At 35.7% G+C, this 12,950-nt stretch overlaps 1 protein-coding gene across 2 annotated transcripts in view; it reads right to left on the bottom strand.

Annotated features, from left to right (window-relative positions):
- The window catches only part of HNRNPLL (heterogeneous nuclear ribonucleoprotein L like), a 42,850-nt gene that overhangs the window by 24,247 nt on the left and 5,653 nt on the right, over positions 1–12,950 (bottom strand). Inside the window, exons 2-4 of one of the 2 annotated variants that reach the window (XM_058551401.1) lie at positions 7,573–7,691; positions 3,220–3,457; positions 1,650–1,735 (exon numbers count right to left, since the gene is read on the bottom strand). In XM_058551401.1, coding sequence (XP_058407384.1) covers positions 1,650–1,735; positions 3,220–3,457; positions 7,573–7,691 — 443 coding nt within the window. The remainder of the gene's footprint in view (positions 1–1,649; positions 1,736–3,219; positions 3,458–7,572; positions 7,692–12,950) is intronic. The other variant, XM_058551400.1, reaches the window with a different exon arrangement.

Raw genomic sequence — 12,950 nt, 5'->3', positions numbered from 1 at the left:
TTAATCATTATTCACTCCCTAAGAAAAAGACTGAAAATAGCAAGAAATAATTCTCTCACTTCTGGAAATGTTTTACCAAATAAAATTTCTAGATGAATTTTAGTAGGAGAATTTATTTTTAAGATCAAGGGTACCAAAGCAAACATAATACAACCAAACTCTCTACATTAATCTAAGACATCAGAAGTACTTTATAAATTTAGGGAGAGAAGAAGAATGGAGCATGGTCCCATTCCCTAGCAAAGGACAGCTTGCTATCTTGAAACAGGAAATATTTTACTCTTAAAGTAGGAAGAACATTACAAAAAAACTAAAATAATATAAAACAAATATTTGATTTTTATATATTTCTGAGAAGACAGGGTTTTATAATCACTTAACTATCTTCATTGTATTGGTTTTAAAAAAATCACTTAAGGGCCGGCCCCGTGGCTTAGCGGTTAAGTGCGCGCGCTCCGCTGCTGGCGGCCCGGGGTTCGGATCCCAGGCGCGCACCGCCGCACCGCTTCTCCAGCCATGTTGAGGCTGCGTCCCACATACAGCAACTAGAAGGATGTGCAACTGTGGCATACAACTATCTATTGGGGCTTTGGGGGAAAAATAAATAAATAAAAATTAAAAAAAAAATCACTTAAGTCTTAATTGTTTAAAAAAAAAATCAAACCACAAAAGTAATTAAAAAAAAAAAAAGCAAAAACATCTTGTCTATCATAACTAAGCACTGTTAAGACTTTGCTGTGTATCCTTACCTTTTTCTATGCATACACATGTACACATAGGTTAGGGTTTTTCTTTTAATAATTATTTTTTTAAATGGGCTTGTACTATATATACTATTTTACAATATGCCCTTTTTACTCAATGTATAACAAATTTAACATAGAGAAGTAGTTCTTACATAAATCATGACCATTTAAAAGATTCAATAAAGAAAGGTAAGAAAGGTTCTATTGACTAAAGTTTTGGTACTTCCAAACTACCTATTTTAAGGAGAGATTCAGAAAAGTCCATTTGGGATAAATTTCAAAAAGGTACAAGTGTATATATTATCAAATAGTGTTATTTCTTCCCCATTAAAAAGGCAAAGCACACTGTTAAGATGAAGCAATGGACTGTTGTACGGTAGCATTCTTATCATAAATAGTAAAATTCTCTATGGGTACCGAAGTTTCCTTTTTTAAACCTATGACATGGGCCGGCCCCGTGGCTTATCGGTTAAGTGCGCGCCCCGCTGCTGGTGGCCCGGGTTCGGATCCTGGGCGCGAACCGACGCACCGCTTCTCCAGCCATGCTGAGGCCACGTCCCATGTACAGCAACTAGAAGGATGTGCAACTATGACATACAACTATGTACTGGGGCTTCGGCGGAAAAAAAAAAAAAGGAGGAGGATTGGCAATAGATGTTAGCTCAGAGCTGGTCTTCCTCAGCAACAAGAGGAGGATTGGCACGGATGTTAGGTCAGGGCTGATCTTCCTCACAAAAGAAAAATAAACACAAAAATAAACCTATGACAAGTAGATTTTTGGGGGAGAGGCGAGGGGGAATAAACACCATCTGTCCAGAAATGATTGATTAAGCAGGAAAAAATAAGATCTATATTACATAGCATTCATACACATCAATAAAAAAATCTACAAATAAAGGATATTCAACCATTGCTTGTATCCCATTTCTCTTGAATATAACAATACGTTGCACTTTTCCAACAGGGTTGCATACAGTATATAAAACATCCTATGAAAGAAAGAAAGGATTTCTTCGCATTTTATATTCGGAAAAACATTAAAGCTACGCTGTTTTGTTTTACTAAAAAAAAACAACTGTCAAGATGTCATTTCTATCAATTACTAATTAAACTTTTTAAAATTGTTACACTTTAATAAATCTAAAGTTACTTCCTCACATACACAATATACCCACATTAGAGACGTTCCAATGAAACATCTGACAAGCACTATCATCTATTTTACCTCCTAAATGAATCCTCAATTTTTATTTTCTTCACAGGTGCCTAAAACAATCTCTGACAATACACAATTAATAAACCAAAACTGTAATCAATTAATTTATCTTTTTCCAAATGTGACTCTGAAACATTTAATAACATCAACACGAATTATACTAATAAATATTTATTAAGGGGTAGCAGGAGAACATTTCACTATTTATTTTTCAAGGGACAATGGCTATAGAGAAAAGACTCAGGGAAGATCATTTATACGGTGTTAGATGTCATAGAACAAGATGCCTGTATCATCTAAGAGAGAACCTAAATACCCACTTACTAACAATTCTTCAACGTTCAAGAAATTTCTGGAGCACCTAATTATACAGCCACACCATTAGGTATTAGGGATACAACAATAAACAAATCAGAGAACTTATAATAGATTAGTTATATTCTTTTTCCCAAAACACCAAATACTATAAATATATTAATACTGTTAATAAGTCTATAAATATTACAAAAGTAAATAGATACATAATGTCAAATTAAATTTAAATTTTAAATTAAATTTAAAGTTTAAATTAAACTTCTGCTTTATTTTAAGTTTATGTCACATCACCACATACCCTTACTAGAAATCATACTCATTAAAGCTTCCCTTACTGTGATATTCTGTTCATTACAAAAACCAACTGTCCTTGTCACTCGCTTATTATGAAACAACATGTGATTATGAAGTAGAAAACCCAATTGGTTCAGGACATGAATCCTTTTTAAAATTCTACTAATATCACTTTTTTAAAGGGTGAAGAAGCAAGGATAAATCAGGCAGGTTTTTAGTAAGCTATCTCAAAACAGCTTATAATGATATACGCATCTTACTGTACTATGGGATTCTGTCATTACCTAGTAGATGCTCTTAATACATGTACTGGCATATGAGTGAGAGAGATTTCTTGGATGATTTCCAACAAGGCTGTCTAGTCCTTTATTATCAGAAACAGAGTTAACACTGATGCTAAATAATAAAATTTTCTAAATGTGCTTATTTAATTATGACAACTATGTTTCTGACCTTTTTAGCTTCAGTGCTCACCATTTCTTTATTCACTAAACTTCATAGGCAAAACTAAGATTAATTTTAATAATTCTAAAAAAACTACATTATTTTCAAATATCTAGATGGCAGTGAAGAAAACTATGGGTTAGTCACTCTAGAGGCAAATTCCAAAACCACTTTTATTTTAGTTTGTAATATTACTATACATACCACTGTAATTGGATAAAGAGGATTCTGAATTGATAGCAGAAGAACTTTGTTGCCTCCTGATGGATCATCAGTATTTCCTGGCCGAGTGATTCTTTTGCTTGTAGAATAGTTGAAAAAAGCCTGTTGACCAGCAATGTACACGGGTTCATCTGCGGCAAACGTCACACATTCTTTGGCACTATCTATGTTCTCAAATTCCACTAGAGCCTGCCGTTTAAATGGCATCATCATCACATAGCTGAAAGGGAGGATGGGAGGGAATACCCAAATATAGTAAGTTCAATTAACATTATTTGTTCTCAATGAAGTAGACTTTAAAAAAATGTGTCAAATCATACAGACTAGTATTCTTTACTATCTATATCCAATGTTAGTCAACTCTCTTAAATCATCCAAATAAATTGTGGTATACCAGATAGATGGTGCCTATTTGAAAGCTTATCCTCCTGTGATTGAAAGCTTATCCACCTCATGCCCTCCTCAAGCACAATTCTTTGTTGTTAGTTCCACCTCATGCCCTCCTCAACCACGATTCCTTGTTGTTAGTTACTAATGACACCACCCACTTTATTCCTCAGGCTGCCACTCCCAAGCAGGACTAGAAAATATCTAAATACAAAAACCAACAGAGATAAAACTCAACAGAAGGTTAGCAGATGCGACCCCTAACAACAGAAATACTACCTCTATTGAATTTTCCAAATAAATAAGTACCCACATTAGTAACTAAGAATTGACTATACTTTCATTTATCTTACTAAAAACAGAGAACCAAAAGATAAATAGAAGCAACTGCAAACCAACCAAATTTCATACAAATAATCTCCTCCAAAATATTTTTCAATATTAAAGAATCCATGAAAAGATGATTGACTAGAATATAGTAATCACAGTTGCCTATGGGCAAGAGGGTAAAGTATTTACTTTTCATTGTATACCCTTTGTGGGGGAAATATATTCTAACACATGAAATGAAAAATAAAGAAATGAAGGAAAGGAGAAAAGAGAGAAATAAGAGCACATGCATCACAACAGGGGAAACACGTCCTCTATTCACAGAAACAAGGACTTAAAAATATTTTAAAATACAATTAACATGGTTTTCATAATAGCAGAAGGCCAATGAAATAACATCAAATCAGGCACTCAGTGACAGCACTGCTTCTCAATCAGCCATCCAGGACCTACCACTACACTTTAAAAATTGGCCAATGGTTTCTTATTAATAACAAACAGACCACTTTTGTAGCCTGGCAAATTATGTAATTTCTTACGAATTTCAGCTTCCTCATTTATACATCTTGGAGGAGTAGTGTCAAGATTATAAATTGCTTGCCTTGCCTCATTCATCTTTGTATCCTCAGAATCTAGAAACAGAGCCTGGTATACAAGAAGTATTCAATCGATATTTCTTGGTCTATGAGGCTTGTTAGCGCTCCCAATCCACATCATTCAAAATTAAAGAAGAAAATACAGAAACAATAACAACTTGGATTTAAAGATTTACCAAGTATAAATGCAAGACATAAATCCCAGTAGAGAAACATTACTTTTAGAAACGCAGACTCCTTGCTGAAGTTCTAAAGTCTTGCATACAAAAAAACAGAAAACCCTGGAATCAGGTCTATGCTAAAGAAATTAAGGAAGAATAAATATTCTCTTCTTACAAATGTAAGTTGGTTTAATAGCTAAATGATACTACCAAGTAAATATGTTAATAATGCCCTTTGGCTCTTTGGAAACACAGAAAAATTATAAAAATTCAAAAATAAATTCTTTATTGGTCTATTATAGACTTGGTCATAGTAAAACTGCTTTCTGTAACCATAATAAGTGAGCTAGAAGTTACAGACTTAAAAGTTAAAAAGATCACTCAGGAAACTGACATCATATGAAGATAGAGAAGGGAAAATTAGAATGTTAGCACATAATGTTTTAAAAGTCTTTTTTATAAAGCATTAATATGAGGAAGATTGGAAGACCAAGGAAAGAAAAACTAAACAGAAAGGCTAAGAGACATGGTAGGGTCAGTGCTTTCAACTTATAGCTTGAAAGACGTTTACTAATTTTTAAATAAAAACAGAAAAGAGCAAAAGTTGTACTACACAAATTAGGTGCCAAAAGTTTTGTATTAAAATTTTAAACTGGTATAGCTAATCACTACCTCTCCTTTAATGGGAGGGGAAAAGAGCGGAAAAAAGACTCAGTATATATTTTTAAATATTCTTTTGCTTATAATGCATGAATACACTACAGAATAAAGACCAAAAAAACCCAGCAATTTTATTATCCTGACACAACCAGTCTCAACACCTTGTTACAGTTTCTCCTGAACTTCTTTCCTATACATCTAGTTTTTAGGTCTAAACTTACTATATATTGAACTTGGCGACTCACCTTTTTAATATAAGCAGTTTCTCTATAATCTTTATAATCCCACACACACTCACCACTAAATAAATAAACAAACAAATAAATAGGGAAAGGTTCTATAAACGTAACATTTTGAATCAAAATATCTACTCCTCATTGGAGGCTGTCCAAAGTTCTTTCAGCTTTAATAGCAGCCACCTCTTATTCAAGATCATTTCATACAACTCAAACTCCTATTATATATATTTATGCCAATTAATCTCTTAATTATACACTAATTTGTTCCAATTATTTCACAACTTTTCTATCCACATAACTACCAATCTTGAGGGCAGAATGATGTACTATGCAAATTAACTGAATAACACTCACATATGGAACACTTTACCGTGGACTAAGTATCCAAGAGTATAGAGTCTAAAAATGGACAGGCCACCCAAAAGTAATTTAAATTACTCACAAACTTAAGCAAATAGTTCTATTTCTTTAATCCCCAACATTCAGGTCATAGTCGTAAATAACATCAAAATATCAATATAGTTAGTATTTCCCTAAAGTTTCCAACTGTATTTGCTCATCAACTTGTTTCTGACACTGCTTCTGTACTTCTTGGCTGTAAGAAAATAACTTAAAAAGCCCTATATATATAAGAACAGAAGAAAAATAAACTATCTCTTTATAACTCCACAGGACAACGCACCACTTAGAAGGTCCTTACAGTGCCAACACACAAGTCTAAATAAGGTCTAAGGAGTCTGCTTCAATACATAACTCTCAAGACAGACTTAATTTCCAATATCCACTCCAAATGACTAAAGAAGTGATACAGTCATCTTAGAGATACTTCAAGAAATGGGCTTTCTTATGCTCATGTGGATTCCCAATTTGCACCTCCAAGGATAAACAATATGTAACAGTGGTTTCTCTGGTACATAAGTTGAGGACAACAGGTTTGCCAAGTCATCCACCTCTCAATGAGGTCACTAAAGAAATTAATAAAAAAGATGCTGGAAGGTGTCAACTAACACTACTCCTACTCCTTTGAAGCAATCATTTCCATTCTATTGGACATCTCTGATCGTTCCCCCACCATCTATTTATGCATCATCCTTTCAGAACTCAAAAACTCCACATAAGTTTTTTTATAAAATTAAAACAATCAAGCTATCTCAGCAAATATATTGAAATTTCTCTCCTGTTTATGTATTTTGACTTAGTCTGGTTCTCTGATGCCTATAACAAAAACCCCAAACATATTCACCACGGAAAAAATAATAATAAAATCAAGTCTAGACTATCCATACTAAGAAGGGAACAACAGCCAGGCATACTCCAAAATAATTTAGAAAGAATTTTTGAGTGTCTATTTTTGGCAGCAGATTCACTTTTCTAATTACATTTTCACTTTAGTGGATACTGTTAAGCATACACCAGCTGTGGGAAGAGAAAGGAGGAGCCTAAGTGAAACACAACACAAAAGGAAGGCAAGCTAGGATAAAAGACTGACTGCTCATGATCTGCATAAGAACTCACCTAAGCAAATAATGCCTACTCTTAATCTACCCACTTTTAGTTGCCGATTAATTCCTAAATATTCCAAAATAAACCAAAAAAACCCCGAAAATCAGTATTTAAAGTACCACAACTTGAAACTCTGAAGATGAAGGGCATAATCAACTCATTGGTTTAAAGCAGTGTTTAAGAAGGAATCGTGGACTCATTTGGAAATCAGATGAAAGATGCAATAATCAATTTTACACACAATCTAGGTGGGGAGTGAGAGGTGAGCATGGATCCACAAAAATACATCTAGGCATCATCCCAGAAAGGTAAAAATAATAGGCTTAAAAGGTTCCAAAGAAATACAGTCATAGGCAAACTTAATATATACTACGGTTAAACACCAAGGCTTGCAGCAAGCAATCAAGGCTTGTTCCACCATGCTGTTTTCAATCTGCATGAAGTCCCTACTGTCCTTACCATATTGTACCAAATTTTTCCAGAGCCTCCACAAGGTCTGCTTCCACCACAGATTCACAGAGTCCTCGAACATGGACAACAGGTGAAACAGAAACTTTATGATGACTTCCACCTGTCTCCTAGCAAGAGAAAATAACGTCTGGTTAAAAACTCTCAAAGTCTAAATTGCATCTTTTAGTAAGTTAAATTCTGCATTAAAAAGAAAACATTTAAAAGAAAATCCCAGGGCCAGCCCCAGTGGCCTAGTGGTTAAGTTCAGTGTGCTCTGCTTCGGCGGCCCGGGTTCGGTTCCCAAGCGTGGACCTACACCATGCGTCTATCAGTGGCCATGCTGTGATGGCAGCTCACATACAAAATAGAGGAAGACTGGCAACAGATGTTAGCTCAGAGAGAATCTTCCTCAGCAAAAAGAGGAAGACTGGCAACAGATGTTAGCTCAGGGCAAATCTTCATCAACAACAACAAAAAAATCCCAAACCAAATTGCAATTCACAAGTTAGCAAAGGGTCCCGAGAGTAAGATCATCAATTAAATGTTTGGCATGGGGGCCGGCCCAGTGGCGCAAGCGGTTAAGTGCACATGCTCCACTGTGGCGGCCCGGGGGTTCACAGGTTCAGACCCCAGGCGCACACGGACTCACTGCTTGTAGAGCCATGCTGTGGCGGCATCCCATATAAAGTAGAGGAAGATGGGCATGGATGTTAGCCCAGGGCCAATCTTCCTCAGCAAAAAGAGAAGGATTGGTAACAGACGTTAGCTCAGGGCTAATCTTCCTCGCAAAAAAAAAAAAAATGTTTAGCATGAAAATTTTCACTTCTTAAAAGGGAGCATTCTCTCTCAATAAGAAGTACAAATAAGTTATTTAATTACCTATTTCAACTTCAAGGAGATCTCAGAAAAAATTTCAGCATGCTAAAATTGGAAATATTTTATACTCACAATTTCATTTTACCTCCATAAAATCAAAATCTCAAGTAGTCCAAATGAACATAAAGTCCCAATTTAAAATTTTTCTTTAATATAAAGATTATATACTTTATTTTTCCTATATTATAGATCTATATACTTTTTGTCCCTGTTTAATTGGTTATCTAGTCCCACTACAACTTGAAGTCATTCAATTAGGAGTACAGTTGACAACTTAAATTTATACAAAGTACCATCTTTACTAACAAACAAGGAGTACTCAAAAATACAAGCCTTCCTGGGCTTCTATGGAGTACTGTGTATCTTTGAGTACGCCCAACAGGAAGTTTTAAAATATAAATATATGCTCTTAAAGTTTATTTTAAAAGGGTCTATGTATGTGAAAGTTAATTTGAAAATGAAAACAGCTCTCTCATTTACTTATTTAAGTTCTATTAAGACAAAGATCTACACTTAACAACTAGCCACTAGGCACCTCCCTTGCATCACTTCAGAAATGACTTCCACATATAATCTATATATATACCAAAAAAAGTCTATTAAATGAAAGGTTTTTTCCTCCCACAAACAGACTAATCTAAAAGCACTAATATTTACCATTAAAACTTAAGAATCATTTTAAGAAAATTAAATCCTTTTATGGCTATTTTAAAAACTCATCAGTTTTTCTTTATTATAAAGACTGTTAGAAAAATATAACAGTCTTGTGCCCTGCCAATAAAAATTATGTCAGAGTTTAAAGAAAAGAAGTGATCTAAATACAAAAAGTAACCATGGGACTACTATTACACTACTGTCAAGTCCAACAAATAAATTCAGTCTTTTGCAAATATTAATTCAATCCTCGAGATTGCATTTGAATTGTTTACGCTGAGTCTCTTCTATGGTTAAACAGATATTCATAACATGCCACTAAGTTCGAAACGAATCATTCTGACTGTATGCTATGTAAACCAACACTCTGCTAGCAACCTTAATAAACGAGACTCTCTGCCTAGGTGAAACTCAACAACCAAATATGTATTATCACCATTAAGCTCAAAAGAAACTGGATGACAATAATGCAGGAGAAGAGCTCTACACAATACCTAAAAACCTAATTTAGAGCATACATTTAAAGTATAAATAACAAGTTTTACTCTAAAAATAACTAGACAATAATAAACTGCAAGAAATAACAGTCATCTTAGTTGATCCTTAGAAATCATTTGGCAAAGGTAAAAGTACAAAAGAAAACTATACTGGCCTGGACTCTTCAACAAGTTACTATCAAAAAATAGTGGGAGGAAGATTTCAGATTAAGACTAAACAGAGACAACAACCAAATGCAATATGTGAGCATTCATTTTATAAGAGACAAAAACTGCTTTTATAAAAGATATTTTAGGGACATTTAAAGAAATTTAAATACAGACAGGATATTAGATTATATCATGGAATTATTTATTGTCTTGGAAAAGAATATCCTTCTTCTTAGGAAAGCTGGGATATTTAGGGATGAATTGTCATGATGTCTGCAATTTAGTTTCAAATAGTTTAGGAAAAAAAAGTATGTATATAAATATAGATATACACATATAGAGATAAAATCCTAAATGGCAAAATGTTAAAAATTACTGAATCCAGGTGAAGCACATATATAATTGAACATTTTACATAATAAAAAGTTGGGCAATTACTATATAATATTTAAGACCTGCAAAAAGGTATGACGAACAATACAAAAAATACTCATTAACTGGCCATCCAGTTTAATAAATAAAACACTATCAGATGAACACATTTCTTCCTCCTACTTCCCTTCCTATCATGGATAACCACTATCTTGAATATAGTGCTAAAAAATATGACTATTTTTCAAATTGGTCTTCTCATTAAAAAAATGGATTACAGGATATTTTTTGTGTGTGTGTGTGAGGAAGATCAGCCCTGAGCTAACATCCATGCTAATCCTCCTCTTTTTGCTGAGGAAGACCGGCTCTGAGCTAACATCCACTGCCAATCCTCCTCCTTTTTTTCCCCAAAGCCCCAGTAGATAGTTATATGTCATAGCTACACATCTTGTTAGTTGCTGTATGTGGGACGCGGCCTCAGCATGGCCCGAGAAGCGGTGCATCGGTGTGCGCCCGGGATCCGAACCCGGGCCGCCAGTAGCAGAGCGTGCTCACTTAACCGCTAAACCATGGGGCTGGCCCCGGATTACAGGATTTTTAAAATGGATTTTAAATTACAATTTAAAACTCCCTCAAAAGATCTGATTTTAATATGTTATTATTTAATTATATTTCCCAAATGGAATCGATCCAGACTTAAGTCATTCTTTAAAAGCTGGAAGATGTTAAATGCAATCAATACGGTACTTAGGGGAAGAAAAATTATCTTAACCTCAAGGTTGAAAACGTACCCCATACCCATATTTCCCTTATTCCCACTCAACGAATCTGCCATTCATGAGTTTACCTACCTTGATATTTCTATCTTTAAATTATGTCCTTTTTCCTTGAACTTAAAAATTTCTCATCCTTTCTCTATTTTATTTAAAAAAAAAAAAAAACCTAGGGTTGTTTCCAAATATGAAACTGATATATTAAAAGATATCGGGCCGGCCCGGTGGCTTGGCGGTTGGGTGCGCGCACTCCGCTACTGGTGGCCCGGGTTGGGATCCCGGGCGTGCACGGACGCACTGCTTCTCTGGCCATGCTGGGGCCGTGTCCCACAGGCAGCAACTAGAAGGATGTACAACTGTCTACCGGGGCTTTGGGGCAAAAAAAAAAGGAGGAGGATTGGCGGTGGATGTTGGCTCAGGGCCAGTGTTCCTCAGCAAAAAGAGGAGGATTAGCACGGATGTTAGCTCAGGGCTGAGCTTCCTCACAAAAAAATAAATAAAAAAAATAAAAGATATCTTTTGGGGCCGGCCCGGTGGCGCAAGCGGTTAAGTGCACGTGCTCCGCTGCGGGGACCTGGGGTTTGCCAGTTCGGATCCCGGGCGCACACCAACGCACAGCTTGGCGAGCCATGCTGTGGCGGCGTCCCACATAAAGCAGAGGAAGATGGGCACAGATGTTAGCCCAGGGCCAGTCTTCCTCAGCAAAAAAAAAAAAAAAAAGAGGAGGGTTGGCAGATGTTAGCACAGGACTGATCTCCTCACAAAAAAAATAAATAAATAAAATAAAAGATATCTTTTTAAACTATATTTTCACCACCCCATTTCTTTCCCCCCAAATACTAATGCTTTTCTTAAATCAATTAATTTCTTATCTCTACCTATACTACACACTGGTGATAAAAAATCTGAAATCATCTGCAGAGCTTCTTTTACCTACCCTAAAATTACCTCTTCTATGCATTTGGTGAGTAAATCAATACTGTTTACCCTCTCCATATATTAATACTTTGATCATCTCTTCTCCAGCTTAACGAGTTTTTTTTTAATCCTTTCTCATACAGAAGGCCAAATTCTTTCCATTTCAAATGTTTAGTTATCTAGGCTCTCTCCTGGTCCATTTACCAGACTAGAAACAATATTCCAAGTGAGCATCCAGCAAATGAACTCACATCTGCAATTTACATTAACTTTTTTTTTTAACTTTTTTTTGTGTGTGCGTGTGTGAGGAAGATCAGCCCTGAGCTAACATCCAATGCCAATCCTCCTCCTTTTTTTTTTTGCTGAGGAAGATTAGCCCTGAGCTAACAACCGTGCCCATCTTCCTCTACTTTATACGGGACGCTACCACAGCATGGCTTGACAAGCAATGCGTCGGTGCACAGCCGGGATCTGAACCTGTGAACCCCAGGCCACTGCAGCAGAACCCACGCACTTAATCGCTTGTGCCACCGGGCGGGCCCATAACTTTTTTTTTTTTTAATTACTCAATCCCTTCTTCAGGTAAACTGGGTCAATTATAATGAAGGCATTATTTAGTCCCCACTGCATGCTATAGACCAGTCTCATCATAACCATTCCAAACTCCCAGCCCCTCAAAGGCTATCTCAGGGACAAACTCTAATAATACCAATCTTAAGTACTAATTTTGACTATTGCAGATTGAAGACCTGGCTCTACTGAAGAGAAGGGAAGCTCAGCAGAGTATAAATGAAGCTTCTATCTGAGAGGACTGAGAATTCCCATTTACATCTCTTCATGTAGTAAAGCAACAATTTAACTGAAAACTCATATGTGCTCTACAGCCATTGAACAACCTTTTCTGCCCTCCTATAATTAGAGGATTAAAAAAGACCAGCCTCAAATTCAATAACTCATCCCCCAACACCAAACACACACAGACCCACTGCCAAGTGATTATCCAGCCTCTCCTTAAATACCTCCAATGACAGGAAACACACTACCTCATCAGACAATCCATTATATTTTTAGGAAGTTCTTCATAATATGCACTCAGATCTGTCTCCCTGTACTTTCCTATCCAAAATGGCCTTTGGAGTCAGACCAG

Source organism: Diceros bicornis, chromosome 12 (genome assembly GCF_020826845.1).
Source record: "Diceros bicornis minor isolate mBicDic1 chromosome 12, mDicBic1.mat.cur, whole genome shotgun sequence".
Classification (NCBI taxonomy): Eukaryota; Metazoa; Chordata; class Mammalia; order Perissodactyla; family Rhinocerotidae; genus Diceros; species Diceros bicornis.
The sequence above is the reverse complement of the archived record's forward strand: the minus strand, read 5'-3'. Positions and strand labels throughout refer to the sequence as shown.